Source organism: Ceratotherium simum, chromosome 5, assembly GCF_057802395.1.
Source record: "Ceratotherium simum simum isolate JZ-2026a chromosome 5, ASM5780239v1, whole genome shotgun sequence".
Classification (NCBI taxonomy): domain Eukaryota; kingdom Metazoa; phylum Chordata; class Mammalia; order Perissodactyla; family Rhinocerotidae; genus Ceratotherium; species Ceratotherium simum.
Window position 1 is genome coordinate 83451214 of NC_141904.1, and position 20021 is coordinate 83471234.

General features: G+C 53.1%; 2 protein-coding genes across 24 annotated transcripts in view; both read left to right on the forward strand.

Moving 5' to 3' along the window:
• Positions 1-1282: 1282 nt before the first annotated feature.
• BRPF1 (bromodomain and PHD finger containing 1) lies at positions 1283-17063 on the forward strand. 14 transcript variants are annotated; one of them, XM_004443402.3, is made up of 14 exons: positions 1286-1849; positions 3720-4328; positions 8028-8987; positions 9833-9995; positions 10409-10540; positions 10951-11097; positions 11880-12189; positions 12510-12833; positions 13154-13438; positions 13927-14074; positions 14609-14745; positions 14848-14966; positions 15313-15467; positions 16191-17063. In XM_004443402.3, the coding sequence occupies exons 2-14, from the start codon at positions 3730-3732 to the stop codon at positions 16372-16374; spliced, it is 3663 nt and encodes a 1220-aa protein (XP_004443459.1). In that variant the 5' UTR covers positions 1286-1849; positions 3720-3729; the 3' UTR covers positions 16375-17063. The 14 variants fall into 14 exon arrangements, with proteins under 14 accessions (XP_014653104.1, XP_014653102.1, XP_087287553.1 ...); XM_087431429.1 differs by having other exon boundaries at positions 12513-12833; XM_004443403.3 differs by having other exon boundaries at positions 10951-11079.
• Positions 17064-18962: 1899 nt separating this feature from the next.
• OGG1 (8-oxoguanine DNA glycosylase) overlaps positions 18963-20021 on the forward strand; it is a 29163-nt gene continuing 28104 nt past the window's right edge. For 3 of the 10 annotated variants that reach the window (XM_087431449.1, XM_087431450.1, XM_087431447.1), the window contains exons 1-2: positions 18973-19239; positions 19557-19804. In XM_087431449.1, the coding sequence (XP_087287575.1) occupies positions 19133-19239; positions 19557-19804 (355 nt within the window). In that variant the 5' untranslated portion in view covers positions 18973-19132. Of the gene's footprint in view, positions 19240-19556; positions 19805-20021 lie in introns of all 10 variants that reach the window. The other 7 variants (XM_087431453.1, XM_087431452.1, XM_087431451.1 and 4 more) reach the window with 6 other exon arrangements.

Genomic DNA, 20021 nt, shown 5'->3' on the forward strand with positions numbered 1-20021 from the left:
ATGAGGAAACTGAGGCTCAAAGAAGTTAAATCACTTATTGAAGAGAACTCATCAGTTTGACTCCAGATCCCAACATCTTAACCAGAAAACATCATCCTGAAGTGTTGATTTTATTAGGATGTTTTTGGGAAGACACTGTATATGAAACAGATACATTATAGTGGGTAGAATGCAAAGTTTGCATTAAAACAAAAGAGAAGCTTCGGCTTTCCCCAGAACCCTGGAAGACCCTTTCACGCTCCTCTTTGATGGCAAAACTGGATAGCTCAACAACAAGCATTGTTTAACAAGTGGACTCTTGCTGGCACCCAAGTTCTCCGAAGTCCCCAAGAACTGACTAGAGTTTTCGAGCTCCGTTTTACAAATAAGGAATTTGTAGTAGGAAGAATTTAACAACTTGCTCAAGTTCACATAGCTACTAAGTGGCCCAGTTACATCAAAACCAGCTCTGTTTTGACACCATCTTCTACAACCCATACCCATGATGCACCTCCCAGCAACCTACGTGGTTCCCAATATCTGAATTCCATTTTACCCTACACAAGCCGTTTCACAACCCTTCAGGCCCCTGCACATCCCCAAGTGCGACCCCTCCTTTCAATCCACACCTTCCCTCCAGTCCTGCTCCTTTACCTTCCCCAAGCCCTTTCCCTTTCCTTCAGCCACGCCCCGTTATCCCTAATCCGGTCCCGCCCTTTCCCTCCAGCCCTGCCCCTTTACCTTTTCCAAGCCCCGCCCTTTCCCTTCAGCCTCGCGTCGTTTTCCCAGCTCTATCCTTTCTCCCTAGCCCAGCTTGACCTTCCAGCCCCATCCAAAGCCCCGCCCTTTCTTCCCTGAGGCCCACTCTTCTGTTTAGCCCCACGCTTTAATCCAGTTCAGCCCCTATTCTCCTTACCGGGGCCCGCTTTGCAAATGGCCCCGCCTACTCCTCAAAAACCCCGCCCCATAGACAAGTTCATTCTTTTCCAGCCCCGCCCCGCCCCTACCCATAACTTCGGGCCGCCTTAGGCTCCAGCCCGCGTTAACTCTTGCTCCCGGCCCTGCCCCCAGCCCCGCCCCGCGGCTCCGGCCCCGCCTCGCCGGCTTCCTCGGAGACCAAGGCCAGGTCCCTACCGCAGCCGCGGCGCCAGCAGGAGGGAGGGAGAGAGAAGGGAGGGGGGACGGAGGGAGGAGGCAGAGGGGGAAGGGAGAAGGGCGGGCTCCTCACCACCAGCCCCGCGCTCACCGTCCGTGGCCGCAGATTCGCCACAAACGGCCCGACAACTCCGCACCGCGAGTAACGCGACTTCAGTCTTCAGAAACTCAACTCTAAGATGGAGGTGCTAGAGAACCCCTGTGGGATGTCCAGGGGCCCGCTGCGTCCCAGAGAACGGTTTCTCGAGCCTCAGTGGGCGGGCGGGGAACTGTGGCGAAAGTGCAGCTCGGCAGCTCCGCGTCGCCGCGTTTACCCTGCGCAGACGCCGTCGCCGCCGCTGCTGCCGCCGCCGCTGCCACTGCCTTTGCCGCCACCGTCTTCGCCGCCGCTGTCCCCGCGCTGCCTTCGGGAGCCTCCATTGTTCCGGCGGCGCCGGGTTCCGAGACTGGGCAACCTAGGGGCTCTCCAAACGGGCGGCGGCCGACGGCGCTGAGACAGCGGGGCGCCGGCGAGACCGGGAGCGGCAGGGGTCAGCGCGGGAAACCCGGGGAGCCGAGGCCAGAGCGTGGGGCGGCAGGGGGCCGGGGTGGCGAGGCCTAAGGTCTCTGGAGTTGGGGATCCCACTCCCCGGCCCGTCTTTCCCTGCCGGCCTCCCAAGTGGGGTCGGAGCCCCGGCGGGCGCCCCCGGCGATGAGCCCGGACTCGAGGTGGCCGGTGAGTACGGGCCTGGGACCAAGGCGGGAGTGGTCAGCGGGAAAGGGGTAGGCTACTTTCGTGGGGCATGCACTGAGCTGCCCGGCCCTGCTGCACCTGGGGCCACTCCAGCTGGGAGAACTGACAGTGCATTCGCTCCCAGCCGGCATCTCGGGGCAACATCTTCAGGGCTGCCTGGGCCAATGGCAGGAGGGGAGCCTTGTTTAACTTGTTACACTTCGACAAGTGGAAACTTCGCCGCATCCGGGAGAGGCCTGCGGGCACCGCCTGGGCCCGACCTGATCCCTCCGGCCCCCGCCCCTTACTTCCTCCAGCCCCCTGAGCTCCGCCGCCGCCATACCCCAGGGCTTTCAGGTCTAAGTTCGCAACTCCCTTCGCTGTGCCTCTGCCGCCGAGTCTCAGCGGGACGTCTGCCGAGATCTCTGTGCTACTTAGGGAGCCAGGGCAGCAGAGCCACAGCATTCACCAGGGACCCATCATTGAAAGAGTGCCTGTTTTTGTCTCTGATTGGTTTGTGTTTAGAGACAGCCAAAGGTAGGAAGTAGAAGTGTGTGGGAGTTGAAGGAGTAGTGGAAGTCAGGGGCTTTGACGGAGAGCATGGAGGAGCCCACTTGCTTGGCTAAGTCGCAGGAGGAGAGGCCAAGAGGGGTCACTGTTTGTAAGGGAGCTCAGAGTGGCTTTGCTTGGAATGGTGCCAAGCCCCTAGCTGAATTGTTGAACTCAACTAGACCTGAAGAAATTGGGTCAGTCTCTGACCAAGCTGGGCTTCCTGGGGGCTGGTGCCATCTGCTGTCTCCACTCACCCAGGAACACTGGAGAGGAGGAAAGGACCAGCGTGGAGCTGAGTGTGCCTGGATTGTCATGTTCCTGTTTGTATCCTTAGGTACCACTCCCAGGGCCAAGGCCAGGGCCAGAGCAGAGGTTTCCCCTAAAGACCTCAGAAATGAACTAATTCTTTCTATAATCCAATGATTTCTGCTAGAGTCCAGGACTAAATCATTGTCTACTCATTCAGGCTTCTACATAGGCTAACACTAGCTTTCATTCATCTCTCTCAGCTGCAAATCTGGTGATCTCCTCATTCAGCTATTCATTCAACAGGTTATTCATTCATCTGCCAAAAACTGTGTCCACTATATGCCAGGTAGTGGGGATATGGAGGTGGGTAGGCTCTGGTGTCTGTACTGCACAGCTCCCAGTCAAGTGGGAGGAGACAAAACACTTCCAGTATGGTAAGTGCCGTGGTGGAAGTGAAAATGGAATGCTGTGGAAACACAGCTGCCCATGAGAGAGACAAGAAGTCATAACAGAAGAAGTGACATTTGAGCTGGGTTTTGAAGAATGAGTAGGAGCTCACCAATCAGGGGGGATGGAAGGCATTCCAAATAGAGATCATCTTACAGGAAGAAGAGGTTATAACATTCAGGGAATGGCAGGTTGCCCTGGGTAGACAGATGCACAGCTGTAACGGGTGAAGAGTCTAGAATGGAAGACTAGGGCTAGACAGTGAAAGGAGCACCTTGAATGTCATCATAGGGAATTTGGATATTATGCTGAAGGAAGTGGGGAGCATCAGGAGGTTTTTAATCAAGAGATTGACATGATCATTGCTATTCAGTAGAAAGATCACTCTGGCCACATTATGTGAGATTAGGCTAGAAGAGTTGCGACATAGGACAGGATGACCAGGCAAGAGGTGATGAGGCCAAGACCTTGGCCACAGGGTGGAGGAGATGGCATTTGGAGATGCTGTAGAGGTAGGCTGTCCAGGACCCTTGGAGAGAGGGAGGGCTAGAGGGAGTAGAGTGGAGTGGACTGGGTGGCCAGGAACTCTTCCTCAGGCCTATGCTAACTAATCTGTACATTCTAGATGTGACAGCATGGGGGTGGACTTTGATGTGAAGACTTTCTGCCACAACTTGCGGGCAACTAAGCCACCATATGAGTGTCCCGTGGAGACCTGCCGCAAGGTCTACAAGAGTTACAGTGGTATCGAGTACCATCTGTACCACTATGACCACGACAACCCACCGCCTCCACAGCAGACTCCGCTCCGCAAACACAAAAAGAAGGGGCGCCAGTCACGCCCAGCCAACAAGCAGTCACCCAGCCCCTCAGAGGTATCCCAGTCACCAGGCCGTGAGGTGATGAGCTACGCACAGGCCCAACGCATGGTGGAGGTGGACTTGCATGGCCGTGTCCACCGAATCAGCATCTTTGACAACCTGGATGTGGTGTCAGAGGATGAGGAGGCCCCTGAGGAGGCCCCTGAGAATGGCAGCAACAAGGAGAACACTGAGACACCAGCTGCTACTCCCAAGTCAGGCAAGCATAAAAACAAGGAGAAGCGCAAGGACTCCAACCATCACCACCACCATAATGCTTCTGCGAGCACCACTCCCAAGCTGCCAGAGGTGGTATACCGGGAACTGGAGCAGGACACTCCTGATGCCCCACCCCGGCCAACTTCCTATTACCGGTATGGCCACGTCTGCCTCCCAACTCTGCAAAACTGGTCAAGCGGGGCTTAGGAGCCAGAAAGAGGTGACAGGCAGCAGATAGGAGAGTGGCATGGATAAAGGATAGTGGAAGCACACGGGTACTGCCAGGGCAGTGAGAGGGACGATGCCCCAGCTAATGATAGTGGCAATCACTGTACATTTGCACATGCACTGGGTGCTTTATAGCCACTCCCTTATTTTATTCTCATCATTCTTAGGTAGGTATTGTTCTCATTTCACTTATGAGGAAACCACAGTCCAGAAAGGGGGCCAGACTTACAGAAAGTCACTTGCCAGTAGATAGTTGAACTGGGATTCAAACTCAGGTTCCTCTGACTCCAAAGCTGCACTATTTTCACTGTATCAGAAGATCCCGTTTCTGGTTCCTGACCCTCTCCATTCCATCATTGTGTGACCTTGGGAAAGGCATTCGGCTTCTGGTGTTTTAGTGACCCCATCTGCAGAGCAGGTATATTATTCCTCTGCTGGCCTAAAGGTAAAAGACTACAGGTACTGATTTCATAAGGTCCTAAAAGCAATTTGTAAGTCTGCAGAGGTAATTTTCCCATTATTCTGTTATTGTCACCTATCCTTTAGTATACATGAGCAGTATTTTCATCACCTATGTTTTACACTCCTCCAGTGGCCCTTTTATTGATTTCATTTGTTTCTTGGTACCCTATTTCCTCCCCAAAATTAGTCACAGTGGCTCCTAATAAAGTCACTGGCATAAGGCTAAATTTCTTTAACACAAGGTAAAAATGAAGGGATGGGGGCAGTGTGGTGGTGAAACTACATACAGAAACCCTAGCTGAAGGATGGTCCAAAAACCAAGTGTAAAACTTCTCTCTGAGAGTCTTGGCATCCAAGGCAAAGAGGGCATTTGATGAGTTAATGAGCAGTCTTTGGTGTCAACTAATCATAAGGCCTGATCTCTGAGAAGGACTTGTAAAGGTTTTTACATGAAAGGTAGTTTTTACCAGAAGTGCAATCCATGTGATGTTATTACTAAGTCTTGGTTCTTTAAAAGCAAATCTGTGAGAACCCGAGTGATTTGGCCCAGTATGTCACTTTCTCCCTTGTTCACGTGTTAGCCCATCTTCTCTTCTGTTCTTGGATCTGTTCAGCTCAGCACCACCTCCTTCTGGCTTTCCACTGTGTGTCTCGTTTCTGTGAGGACTGACTGCCATGACCACCTCCAACACCCCGACCCCTCTCTGGGCCTGGCCTCCCTCCTAATGGCTCTTTAGCACTCTCTGCACTGGCAGGCAACCCAGCCCAGCCCAGCTCATTCTGTTCCTTTTCTTCCTCCCACCATTCACATTGATTCTTTTTCCTCGGATCAGATCTGTTCTCCAGGGCAGCCATTCTCAGCTGGTGCACTGCAATCACTTGGGAGGTGTATTGAATGTAATTTGTTACTACTATTAGCAGAACTGCCCAAGTTTTGGAAATGATTTGCTTTTTATATAAATTTGACAAGATTTGAGGTTATCTCTCTAATAACATCACTTTCTCCTGCTTGCCTCAGATGTGCTTTCTTGAGGGGGAGAGGAGGTGGAGCGTCAGCTGGTGTGCCAGGAATTGTACATGACATGCAGCCTACCTTATCTGCTGCAGCCTATAATCTGGGTGCACCGTGGGAGTGTTAGGCACCATCATGTAACATCACATGTGTCATGGCAGAGAAAAGGCTGAGAGCTGGTGCCAAGACCTAAAAGGGGCCCGATGGTTCACACTAGCCCTGAGCCACACCCTTTTTCAAGGATGAGGATGTTGCAGTCACCTTGGGAAAGGGGTAAAGGGCTAAGGAAGAAGCTGCTTCCTATAGACACATCATTTTAGTCTTTCTCCACCCTTCCACCTGCAAAATGCCTTTTAAATGAACAACGCTGAGTGTGTATTTCTGTGTGGTGAATCAGACATGGTCCTTACCTCTATCCTGTAGTAGACGAGTTAGACACATGAATAGTTATAATACAAAGCAAGGTGGCTCAGGGCTATACAAAAGCTAATAATAAAGCTAACATTTATTGAGTACTTGCTTCATTCCAGGTATTGTTGAAAGCACTTTACCTGCATTAACTCATTTAATGCTCACAACAGCTGTGTGAAATTGGTTCAAGATAGCATCACCATGGGCCGGCCCCGTGGCTTGGCGGTTAAGTGCGCGCACTGTGCTGCCGGCGGCCCGGGTTCGGATCCCGGGTGCGCACTGACGCACCGCTCCTCTGGCCATTCTGGGGCCGCGTCCCACATACAGCAACTAGAAGGATGTGCAGCTATGACAGACAACTATCTGCTGGGGCTTTGGGGGAAAAAAAAAAAAAAAAAAAAAAAAAATCTTTAAAAAAAAAAAAAAAAAAAGATAGCATCACCACTTTCAGATGAGGGAACCAAGGCTCAGGGAGGGAGGTAGCTCACTTGTCTGCAGTCATACAGAGCATGGCTCCAGAGCCTGTGCTCAGCTGGCCTGCTCTAGCACCCAGAGCCCCCATTTTCCTTGTGGAGAGGGGAGGGGAGGGACAGGAACTAACATTTAGCTAGGACCTGCTGTGTGCCACTTAATTCAGCCCATTCATTTTTGTAATACCATTTAATCCTGACAGTATCTTTGGGAGTAAGTAGTAGGAGTCTCATTCTATCATCAATAAAACTGAGGTTCAGAAAAGAGCAGTGATGTCCAGGAGCAGTGAAGGTCACAAAGTGGCAGAGCTAGGATTTAAATCCAGGTTTGTTAGAAGCCAAAGCTCCATTCTTTCCATTGTAGCTCCCTGTAGCTTTACAATACCAGAGTCCAGGCCACCTAGAGTATGGCAAGGGTGTGAGGAGCCTGCTCTGTATTCCAGGCACCTGGAGCAGCTCTCACTTCAGTCCTGCTGGATATGAGTGCTGTAGGGTGGAATTTGAATCCTAGCTCTGCCACTTCCTGGTTGGTGACCTATCTGTCTTTGGCAGTTAATTAACTTCTCAAAGCTTCAGTTTCCTCATCTACAAAATGAGAGCAATAACAACATTGACCATATGGCTGTGGTGAAAATAAATGTGATAACTTACCACAATGCCTGGCTCATCGTAAAGGCTCAGTGAATCTTAGCTATTCTGACTGTTATCTCTCCAGAGAACAACATAGTACCTAGAGTTTGAGGGAGCCCTGAGCTGATGCTGCACCAGCTGACAGAAGACCCACAGCAGCTCCATTCAGAATGCTGCCAGCTAGTGCTAAAACAACTTATATATAATTTCCAAGTGACACCTGAAGACCTTCCTTCTCCTGACTCTCTGCATCATCATCCAGACCACACCAGTGGGTCCTAGCTGCCCCATCCTCCTCACTTCAGGAGTCTAGCTGAGCCTCTGCACTCCAAGGGAGGCAGTGTAGCAGCTAAGACATGAGCTTTGGAGTCTGCAGGCTTGGGTTCACATCCCACCTCTACCACTTTCTCACAAGGGAGCTGGGGCAGGTGAATTAACCTCCCAAACCTTAGGTTTCCTTTGCTGCAAAATAGGAATGATATGGGACCTATAGTACCTGGGATTAAAGTGAGGATGGAATGAGACAACATATATAAAGGCACAGGCCTGGCATAGAGTAAGTGCTCAGTAAATGTAAGCCATTGTCTTAAAGGGAGGGAAACCTCGATCATATGATGCTGAGCTGCCTGTGTGTACTGCAGGTACATCGAGAAGTCGGCAGAGGAGCTGGACGAGGAAGTGGAGTATGACATGGATGAAGAGGACTACATCTGGCTGGATATCATGAATGAGCGGCGGAAGACAGAGGGTGTGAGTCCCATCCCGCAGGAGATCTTTGAGTACTTAATGGACCGGCTGGAGAAGGAGTCCTACTTTGAGAGCCACAATAAAGGTGACCCCAATGCACTAGTGGATGAGGATGCTGTGTGCTGTATCTGCAATGATGGTGAGTGCCAGAACAGCAATGTCATCCTTTTCTGTGACATGTGCAACCTGGCTGTGCACCAGGAGTGCTATGGTGTCCCCTACATCCCTGAGGGCCAGTGGCTGTGCCGCCGCTGCCTACAGTCACCCTCCCGTGCTGTGGACTGTGCCCTGTGCCCCAACAAGGGTGGTGCCTTCAAGCAGACAGATGATGGGCGCTGGGCCCATGTGGTGTGTGCCCTGTGGATCCCTGAGGTCTGCTTCGCCAACACGGTCTTCCTGGAGCCTATCGACAGCATTGAGCACATCCCACCAGCTCGCTGGAAGCTGACCTGCTACATTTGCAAACAGCGGGGCTCAGGGGCCTGCATCCAGTGCCACAAGGCCAACTGCTACACAGCCTTCCACGTGACATGTGCCCAGCAGGCCGGCCTTTACATGAAGATGGAGCCTGTGCGGGAGACGGGTGCCAACGGCACTTCCTTCAGTGTCCGCAAGACAGCCTACTGCGATATCCACACACCCCCAGGTTCGGCGCGCCGCCTGCCTGCTCTGTCCCACAGTGAGGGTGAGGAGGATGAGGACGAGGAGGAGGACGAGGGTAAGAGTTGGAGCTCAGAGAAGGTCAAGAAGGCCAAGGCCAAGTCCCGGATCAAGATGAAGAAGGCGCGGAAGATCCTGGCAGAGAAGCGGGCAGCAGCACCTGTGGTGTCGGTGCCTTGCATCCCGCCACACAGGTATGTGGGGAGTAGGTGGACAGGCTGGTGAGGGAAGAAGAAGCCCTCCTGGAGACTGACAGCCCCCTGGGTGGAGTGACAGAGTTGGGTTATCTTCTTCCTATCAGGAGCTACATAGAAGTAAAAACAAAAAAACAAACCCCACTAAATTCCAAAAGAGGTTAGCTATAGCAGGTCACCTGACTTTTACATTAGGAGCCAGAAAGTTCAGCTTTTATCGCTCAGACCAAACAGGTGTTTTAAATTGCCCTTCATTTTAATGGTGTGGTTTAAGTTAGGAAGAAAGAAGATGGAATAGCCACCAGCCACAATGGAAGAAATGGTCTGACCCTGAAGGGAGAAATGGAATGAAAAAGGGGGAAGGAAACGCTCAAGGAATTGCAAAGTGGTTACTGCCACAAATGAGTCCAAATGAGGGCTGCGGTCATCAGTTATTTTTAACTCTCTCTTGTCCGTATGTATTAGATTTCCTGTAGTTTACTGCTGTACAATTGTATTTCATCTTAAAACCTTCCAAGGCTCAGTCTGAGTAGGGTATCCCAGGGTTAGGTAGTACTCTGGGCTGCAGTGACAAGAGCAGTCTTAGGGGCCAAGCTCCCAGACCCCTTAGTGAACAGGGTTAGGGATCTGGCTTAGTGCTGGGAGCCTGGCTTCCTGTCTGCTGAGGTGCCATCGATGGCACCATTTGCTCTTCTTTTTCGTAAGCTCAGTGTCACAGGCCTTTTTGACAACAGACTTATTCCCTCTTCAGCCCCATTTAGGAACTCTCACTGGCCAGAGACCCCTGTTCTGCTTAAGAAAATCAGGGCCCAAGAGGTTTTTCTCTTTGTTCTCCTGCTTCCCAGGCTCAGTAAAATCACCAACCGCTTGACCATCCAAAGGAAGAGCCAGTTCATGCAGAGGCTGCACAGCTACTGGACGCTGAAGCGGCAGTCGCGGAACGGGGTCCCACTGCTCCGTCGCCTGCAGACACACCTACAGTCTCAGAGGAACTGTGACCAAGTTGGGGTACTGTGTCAGATTCCCTATGGGCTCTGGGAACTAGGGCCAGAGGGATGAGGACAGGTTTGTGACTATAGCTTCCAGTGTCCATGGGCTTAGGCGGTTTCCTCCTTTAAGCTAGCCCTCAAACCAGGCTCAGGATGAAATCCTTACAGATTATCCGCTCAGTGGAATGGCATTGTTCCTATGTGTTCATTCATTCATTCATTCAACAAGCACATATTGAGCATCAGCTCTGTGCCAGGCCCAGGGACTTATAGGTTGAGGAGCTCCCACTTTAGCTGGTGGGCCTGCCAGTAAATCACTGTGCTCCCTCCTTTGGCTTTACCTGCCCTTGACCCAAGTTTCCTGGGCTCTCCCCCCTCTGGTCATTCCTCTGGCTTCCTCATCATCTCCTGACCCCCTTTTTGCCTCTACAGAGAGATTCTGAGGATAAGAACTGGGCCCTCAAAGAACAGCTCAAGTCCTGGCAGCGGCTCCGGCATGACCTGGAGCGAGCTCGGCTGCTGGTTGAGCTGATCCGCAAGCGGGAGAAACTCAAAAGGGAGACGGTGAGTGCTCCTGGGCCAGCTTTATTTTACAGAGGAGTAAACAGACCCGGGAGAAGGAAAAGCATGTGTCCCTGGCCAGGAAGCAACAGGGCTGATGCTGGAGTCACGTCTCCTGGCGCTTAGTGGGCTCTCAGGCCCACCGGAAGCAGAATGTCACAGGAGAGTATGAATGGAACCCTAAATTATGTGATACAGGTAGCTGGCACTGGGAATTCAAAGAAGGGAAAGGCCAGAGTAGTCAGGGGAAGGGTTCACTGGGTGAGGCTTTGTAGAAGGTAGACCTGAGTGAGTACACCCAACTGTGGGGCGTGGGAAGGAAGGCGAGTTTCCAAACCAGCTGTGACCATCTCCTCAGACCTCTGCCAAGGGACTGGCCTAGCCCTGGCTGATTAGGCCTTTATGTGTGTCAGATCAAGGTCCAGCAGATCGCTATGGAGATGCAGCTGACCCCTTTCCTCATCCTCCTTCGCAAAACCTTGGAGCAGCTCCAAGAGAAGGACACAGGCAACATCTTCAGCGAGCCGGTCCCTCTGTCTGAGGTAACCGAATTGGACGAAGTAAGAATCCCTTCCCCTCACTCCACCTTCTTTCTGTTCCTCTCGCAGTTGGACCCCTGCTGCAGGTCTGGGCCAGGGACTAGGAGGGGATCTTGAAGAGAGGGGCTGGTGGCTTTGGGGCTCCAGGATGAACTGGAGCCACATGCATCACCTGGACTCTGTCTTGTCCCTGTCATACCCCAAGGGCCCAGAATGGGAGGCAATCTGCACTCCTTCCCCAGAGGCAGGGACTGAGTCTGCCAAATGAATAATCCCAGGGCAGGAAGACACTTTCGGGGTGCTGAACCCTAGAACGGAGACTTTAGAAGGCTCAGCACCTAAAGAACCAGCTCTGAAGCCCTAGGTCCTGACTGGCAGACTCTTCTCTCTAAAAGGTATAAAATGAGAGGCCTGAGGCAGTAGCCTCCTTATAAGTCTTAACAATAACTAAAAAGAGCTATAGGAATGCAAGGTGGTGTTATTTCCAGAGGGTTCCCCTAGCCATTTTCTTACTGAAGCCTGATATGGCTCTAGAAGGTAGATTTGGCTATAATTTCATCACCGTTTTCCACGCGAGGAAAAGAAGGCCCAGGGAGGTTGAGAGACTTGCCAAGGTCACACAGCTTGTGACTGGTAAAGTCAAGAATAGAATCCAGCTTTCCTTTCCCCTGTGCTATATGCCTGCCTCTAATTGTGGTGGGAGGAGGTTGCTGGATGCGTTTCAGGGGGGCTTGTTAGGAGCAGGGGTTCAGGGGGAATGAGAAGCATATCTCCACTTAGCCACACGTACCCTGCTTTCCCAGGTACCTGACTATCTAGACCACATCAAAAAGCCCATGGACTTTTTCACCATGAAGCAGAACTTGGAGGCTTACCGCTACCTGAACTTTGATGATTTTGAGGAGGACTTCAACCTCATCGTCAGCAACTGCCTCAAGTATAATGCCAAGGACACCATCTTCTACCGGGCAGCAGTGCGGCTCCGAGAGCAGGGTGGCGCTGTGCTCCGCCAGGCCCGGCGCCAGGCAGAAAAAATGGGCATTGACTTTGAGACGGGCATGCATATCCCCCACAGTCTGGCTGGAGACGAGGCCCCACACCACACTGAAGATGGTGGGTGATAAGTCACACACACGTAGAGGCCAATGCCAGGGATGAACAGCTTTCCAAAAGTCCCCTCCTGGGATCAGGCAGTGTAGGCAGGAAGCAGCTAGGCTGAGCAGTGGCAAGCTATCCCCAAGAATGCTCCCCAAGAAGCCATACTAGGTGAATGGAAAGCAGTGCTCCCCATTCCTCATCTTGGTGCTGGTATTTTACAGCCGTTCCTGGTGAGAAGCCAAGGGGAGAAAAGTGGGTTTCTGGGTGCCTGCCCAGGTTCAGGGGGCCCAGAGGGCTGCCTGAGTCTGATGTTTTCTCCCTGTGCCCGCCCCTAGCAGTGGAGGAAGAGCGGCTGGTCCTGCTGGAGAACCAAAAGCACCTGCCCGTGGAAGAGCAGCTGAAGTTGTTGCTGGAGCGGCTGGATGAGGTGAATGCCAGCAAGCAGAGCGTGGGCCGCTCACGGCGTGCAAAGATGATCAAGAAAGAGATGACAGCGCTGCGGCGGAAGCTTGCCCACCAGCGGGAAACTGGACGGGATGGGTCTGAGCGGCATGGCCCCTCCAGCCGGGGCAGCCTGACACCCCACCCAGCAGCCTGTGACAAGGACGGGCAGACAGACAGTGCCGCCGAGGAGAGCAGCAGCCAGGAGACAAGCAAAGGTCTGAACCCGATAGCAAGGTGGACCCCAAAGCAAGCCAGACTTTGACTCTGCAGCACACACTCAGCCCCTGCCGTCCCCCCGGCAGAGGTCCCTCCTGCGTAGCTAGCTGCACTTTCTCCCTCATTCCCCAATCAGGGGCCTCTTAGCTGCCTCTCTCGCTATTTGTATAAGAGACAATGTTCCCAGTTCCATGCCCCCCAAATCATCTCCCCAACTCTAGCTGGAATAATGGTCCTCTATACCCAGGGCATACCCTGGACATCTACTTTCCCACATCAGCCCCCTCACCAACTCTCCTTCTCTCTTTCTCTGCTCCAGGCCTAGGTCCCAACATGTCCTCAACCCCCGCACATGAGGTGGGCAGGAGAACCTCAGTTCTGTTCTCCAAAAAGAACCCGAAGACAGCTGGACCGCCCAAGAGGCCGGGCCGGCCCCCCAAAAACCGGGAGAGCCAGATGACCCCCAGCCACGGAGGCAGTCCTGTGGGGCCCCCCCAGCTCCCCATCATGGGCTCCCTGCGTCAGCGCAAGCGGGGTAGGAGCCCCCGGCCCAGTTCGAGCTCAGACAGCGACAGTGATAAATCCACAGAAGACCCCCCAATGGGTGAGCCTCACCATCACCCAGCCCCCCAAGAGAGTGAGCAAAGCTGCCATCCTTCCCAACATAACTGTCACCTATCCCTTCATTTGCCCATAAAATGTCAGAGCTAGAAGGGCCCTTAGGAATCCTTTAATTCAATCCCCTCATTTTATAGACTGGGGGGATACTGAAGCCCAGAGACACTGACCCAGCTAGATTCCCATCCAGGGCCCCCTCCATTGTATCACTTCACCTTTTCTCTTCTCACCCTCCTTGGGGATCTCCTGCCCTTTAAGCCATTTGCATCCTAAGGCCAGTAACTGTCAAGGGGTGGGGCAGGGCTGTGGCCAACTGTGGTGGACGCTGTCCAGAGCTAGCTCTGCTGGCTAAGGTTGGAGGAATTTTCCAGCACAGAAGGGGAAGCCAAGCTCTAAGTCCCTCTTACCCCCATGCCATCTCTTATCTACATCTTCCTGACCGATTCCTTCCCTCCTCCCCCAACCCCAACCAAGACTTACCAGCCAATGGCTTCAGCGGTGGAAACCAGCCAGTGAAGAAGAGTTTCTTGGTGTACCGTAATGACTGCAGCCTTCCCCGGAGCAGCTCAGACTCGGAGTCCAGCAGCAGTAGCAGCAGCAGTGCTGCCTCAGACCGGACCAGGTACCGGCCCTCCAGATCAAGGCCTGCCTCTGGGATGCCCTTCCTGTTTTCCCTATGGGAAGTGGGGTAACAGCCATCTCAGCCTAGATTAAGATGGCTCAAACCCAAGGTTTTCTGCAAAATAAATGGAATAGATGAGAATGTCACCATAATGGAACTGGGGGAACCATCCTGGGTTAAGCTGATGTTTTAGAGCAGAGGGCATAAACTGATGCTTTGTGGCCTGCATTTGGCCTGCAGACATATTTTTTTTTGGTTATCCCAGTTTCTGGTTTCTCTAAAAATCAGATCTGGCAAATCAGGCCAGTATTGCCTTTAGACAGGGCAGGCACTTACCACCACCACTGCTAAATCCAGCCCACATCACTCAAATCACCACTAAGCCCCTGAAGGTGTTTGAGTTGGAAATTCTTCAAGTAGACTTTGCTTTCCAAAAGTCTTAGACCCTGGGGGCTTAAAGAAGAGAGGACACCCACCATGCCATTCTCTACTCTTCCCCTCCTTTGAGCTGAGCTCTCATTGTCTTGTCCACAGCACAACACCCTCAAAACAAGGCCGGGGCAAGCCCTCCTTCTCTCGGGGCACGTTCCCCGAAGACAGCAGTGAAGATACCTCAGGCACTGAAAACGAGGCCTACTCCGTGGGCACTGGCCGCGGCGTGGGCCACAGCAGTAAGTACCCTTGCCCAAGGCCTGGGATGCAGGGGGCCCAGTGTCAGGGCCTTGCAAGCCCCCTGGCTGCTGATCCACCTCCTCTCTCCCATTCTTGTGAAGTGGTAAGGAAGAGTTTGGGCCGGGGAGCTGGCTGGCTGTCGGAGGATGAGGACTCCCCCCTGGATGCTCTGGACCTGGTGTGGGCCAAATGTCGAGGGTATCCTTCGTACCCAGCTCTGGTAGGCTTCTGCTTTTCTCGTCATACCCCTTACTTTCCAACTCCAGAACACAGACTCACAATTAGCAGACTTCCTACTCTCTGCTGAGCTGCAGAGTACACAAGGGTCTTTGGCAGATAGACACTTAAAGGTCCCTGGGTTAGTTTCTCTATCTCTCCCTTTTCCTTCCCTTTGCCCCTTGGGCTCTGAAATAGTTCAGCATGAGAAGAAGCCAAAGGTCAGCATTGCAGCCCTAGTAGCATAACCTTTTCTCTGTCCCCTCTTCAGAGGTAGTCTCCAAATTCTTGGGTAGGGTAAGCCTTGGGGAAGGGGACTGAACCAAACCAAGGTCTTATTACACCCTCAGATCATTGATCCAAAGATGCCCCGGGAAGGTATATTCCACCATGGGGTTCCCATCCCCGTGCCCCCACTGGAGGTGCTGAAACTTGGGGAGCAGATGACCCAGGAAGCCCGAGAGCATCTCTACCTCGTCCTCTTCTTTGACAACAAGCGAACCTGGTAAGCGAGAGGGGGAGCATTTTTTGTGACTCACAGCCACAGATGCAAGCCTGGGTACAGGGACAGGCTGCCAGGAAACTCCAGCAATAAACAGACAGACTGGGCTATCACAAATCAGTAGGGGAGGGAGCAAAAGGGTTGAGTTGACCATGTGTCTGAGAGACTGGGTGGGCAGCAGCTGACAAACAGCTGTAGCTAGCAACCAAAGGACCATCAGTGACTGTGACACATGTGGGGGTGGCTCCCCATCCAGACTCAGGTAGCTTCTAGACTTAGTTTTCCACCTCTGCCTCCATGGTGACAAGATGAGGATAAAGCAGGCATAAACATTCAGGCTCGGAATCCCTGTTCTGTTACATTTACACATGTAGTCTTTTTGTTAATTGTCTGCGGAGGATACTTAATGTCAGTCAAGTCAGCCTGGAGCCTATGCGATAGGGTACCTACTTCAGGTTAGGTCAGGGCTCCTCCTTTTTGCACCCATAACTACCTTGTGGTTATTTACCCCTCAGTGTGACTGTTGACTGGGCTCTTTTCATCACTAGACTGGGAACAGCCTTGAGAGCAAGGACTGCGTCTCCTTGGTCTCTGTAACCTCAGTGCCCATGAGAGCCTGGCCCAGAGTAGGCGCTCATTCATTTTTGAATGAATGAAGGAGTGAGGAAGGATGGTGCTTGCTGCTCTCCCAGAAATGACTTATTTGATCCTCACCTCATCCTACAGGCAGTGGCTGCCCAGGACTAAGCTGGTTCCTCTGGGCGTGAACCAGGACCTCGACAAGGAGAAGATGCTGGAAGGCCGCAAGTCCAACATCCGCAAGTCAGTGCAGATCGCTTACCACAGGGCTCTGCAGCACCGCAGTAAGGTGCAGGGGGAGCAGAGCAGCGAGACCAGCGATAGTGACTGATACTGCCCAGCACAGCCCAGCCTACAGTGCCCTGCCACCTCTCTCCTCCCCTTTGCTCACTGTCCTGGAGTGGCACCGGCCTCTGCACTGACTCATTCCTGGTCTTGGGGCCAGTCTCAGGGGAAGCTGGGTGGGGGAGGTCCCTCCCGCCCTGAGTGCAGCTGGACTGTACAGAACACTCCAAGGGCCCATGGTGGCTCTGTGCAAGGAGAAGGGAGGCCAGAAAGTTCCAGAGACCTCACAGCATTGTAGTGCAGGGTGGTGGGCCAAGGTTAGGACACTGCATAAAACAGGCCATCGCACCACCTCTGCTTGCTCATGCCAGGAGATTCTGTAACTGCCTAGTGGCCTGAGGCCCCTGCAGGTGGTGAGGTGAGCGGGCGTCTGCCCAGCCTAGCAGTGGGATTGATGACTGTCCAGCCCGGAAGAGGGGCACTAGGTGACCCCCTCCCCTGCTGTTGTAAATACTGTAATTAGCGGAGAATTTAAATTATTCTCATTTGTAACTGCGTTTCCGGGTCGCGCCAGAGTCATTTGGTACTAAAAAAAAGACTGGGGCCTGTCCCCACTTCCCTTCTTCCCATAGATTCCCCTACCTTTCAAACTGGTTTGTATTTATTTCAAAGGAAGAAAATATATTGATTCTTAGAAAATAAATGGTCTATTTGGAATTCTTGGTTCTTGCCTTCTGCCAGGGCAAAGGGAGGTTCTGTCCCCCAGGGATAGTAAATAATTGGGCCCACGAGGTTGCTGGCTGCTGTGCATGCTGCATTTGTAAGACATCAGCAAATATGACAGCTCCCATTCCCCATGCACTTAACTGAGTGGTAGGCCCTGTGCTGAGCACCTTTAGATACAGTTTCATGTAATTCTTGCAATAATTATGGGGAAGCTTAATAATAGGGTGGTTATCTCCACAGAGACACTGAGGTTTAGAAAAATTAACTTGCCTAAGTTCCCACAACTAGGAAGTTGCAGAGCTAGGATTTGAACTCAGGTCTGTCTGTTTGCAAAGCTGGCTCTTTAACCAGTATGCTGAACTGTTGGAGAAAGAGGCCACTGTCCATTCCTTCGTGAACTTCAGATGCTTCAACTCCTTTCCCAGTAGAATGGTTCAAGTGCCTCAGAGTCACTATAGCTGTGACCTTCCCCTCTTTAACTGCCAACAGAGCAGGAACCTAGAGGGTTGCTCTTCATTCATTCCCAACCTTGGCACCTTCTTTTCCGACTCAAACAACATTTATTGGAATGCCTTCCAAGTGCTAGGGCGCCTGTGGGTGGGCATGCCTATAGATGAGACAATAACAGGAAGCAGCTGCCCAGGAGGCTTGCAGCTACCAAGGAGTGGAACTGAGACAGTATTTTTGTCTGATGATCCTATGCTCGTGGTACTCCCTGCTGGGTAGGTACTGTGGGTGGGACACAGATAAATCAGCTGCAGATCTTGCCCGTAAGGAATCTGCAGTCTAATCACTCAGATACAGCAACCAAAAATCACTGCTAGAAGGTGAAAAATCGCCCAGATAAAGTTCATGTCTCCTAGCTCCTTGCTTTTTGTGTCTTTCTCCAGAAGGGGAGAAATTACATAATGCATCCTTCCTGGGCCCAGGCAGCCGGCCCTGGCAACTAGGCTAGGCAGATAGGCTGCCTCAGGGCCACACACAAACTTGTCCTTGGATTCCGAGTTGCCTCTCTGGGCCGCTGGGCCCAGTCCCAGAGAAAGCTCCCGCTCAGGCCGCACTGGGCGCCGGACTGTGAGATGCAGGGTAGTGCTGAAGGAATGCCGAGACTGAGGGAGCGCTGGGGCCGCCGGCGGGCTGCGGCCGAGGCGGGACAACCCGGAGAGGCCTCGGCCGGAGCGAAGTCTGTGAGGAGGCCTAAGGCTGCAGAGCCGCGGTCAGTGAGGCTTGGAGGGGGCGGCTCGGCGGGCGAGCGCGAAGACAGAATCCTCAGGAGACAGACGCGGTGGAGACGCCTCCCGCGGGCTCAGAGGGGCCGGAGCAGTGTTGGGGTCCGAGTGTCGGTGAAGACGGGGTTCGTGGGAGGCGGCCCGAGAGCGCGACTAGCAGACTGTCTGGAGAGCTCGGTGGAGAAAGGCTCTCTGAGGCCGGCGGGGAGAGGATGTGGCACTGCGGCCAAGCCCTGAGGAATCCCAGGGCTCTGAGGACATCAGGTAGTGAGAACTGGGGCCTGAGGGCGCACTCTGCGCCCGGTCCGCGGGGCGCGGGCACGGAACACCGGCGCGCCGAACGCAGACAACCCTAAAGGCCAGGCCAAGAGCGGGCGCCGAGCCCAGCACGCGCCAACCGCTGCGGCGCCTCAGACAGGCCCGCCTACCCGCCGCCACGCCTGATTCTCATTGGCGCCTCTTACTTCGCGGATTGGCTCCCTCTGGATCCAATAAGCCGGCTTGAGCCCTACTTCCGGTGAGAGCGAGGTCTTCCCCGGAGGAGTCGGAAGAGTGCGCTTGCGCGCGCGTCCCAAAATCGCCGCCGTGCGTGGGACAGTGGGGAGGGGGCTTGGGGAGCGGGGAAGGAAACGCCAGGAGAAAGGGCGGGAGAGTTGGGGCAGGAGGTGGGACGGAGTGGGAGGGGCGGGGCCTGTGGGGAGTTGAGGAATTAAATAAAACTGGGCGGGTCTTAGATAAACAGATTAAGAGGCCAGGACTGGTGGACGAGACCCTAAGGGGCGTGGTCTTTTGGCGGCGAGTAAATGGCCGGGGCCATTGTGGGGCGGAGCCTGATATGGAAACGGTAGCATGGGGCATCGTACTCTAGCCTCCATCCCGGCCTTGTGGGCCTCCATCCCCTGTCCACGCTCTGAGCTGCGCCTGGACCTGGTTCTGGCTCCTGGGCAGTCCTTCCGGTGAGTGATCCTGGCTCCTCAGCACTGCAGGCCTGGGGTGCAAAAGAATGTTGGGGGTGATGGGAAAAAACTCAGGGTACAAAAGAGTAAACTGAGGCACGGGTGGTGAGCCTGTTACCTCCTTTATAAAGTGGATGTAATAACCCTGTATAGTGTTGTTATCAGGATTAGACGATATAATTGATGTGAAAGAAAGCACTTTTACTTTGCAATTCGTAAATCAGTTTTGTGTGTGGAGCAGTTGTAGGATGGGAGGGCCCCAAAGGGTGCAGGAAGGGAAACTGAGTACTAGGGCTGCCGTGTGCCTGGGGGCTCAGGTGGAGGGAGCAAAGCCCTGCGCACTGGAGTGGCGTGCTGGCGGACCAGGTATGGACGCTGACCCAGACTGAGGAGCAGCTCTACTGCACTGTGTACCGAGGGGACAAGAGCCAGGTTGGCAAGCCCACACTAGAGGAGCTAAAGGCCGTGCGCCAGTACTTCCAGCTGGATGTCAGCCTGGCTCAACTGTATCGCCACTGGAGTTCTGTGGACCCACACTTCCAAGAGGTGGCTCAGAAATTCCAAGGTGAGTATAGGGCCTAGGGCAGGGATTGGGGTTTTGTATTTTGGTTAAGTTACTCAGTTTCACCATCTGTAAATTGGGGATTATATCTACCTCATAGGGTTTTATGAAGATTAAAGAAGCTAATACACGTAAAGTGCTCAGAATAGTACACATTATTATTACTATTATTATTGTCCTGCTGATCACCGTAGTGGAGGGACAAGGATATTGAGCCAAA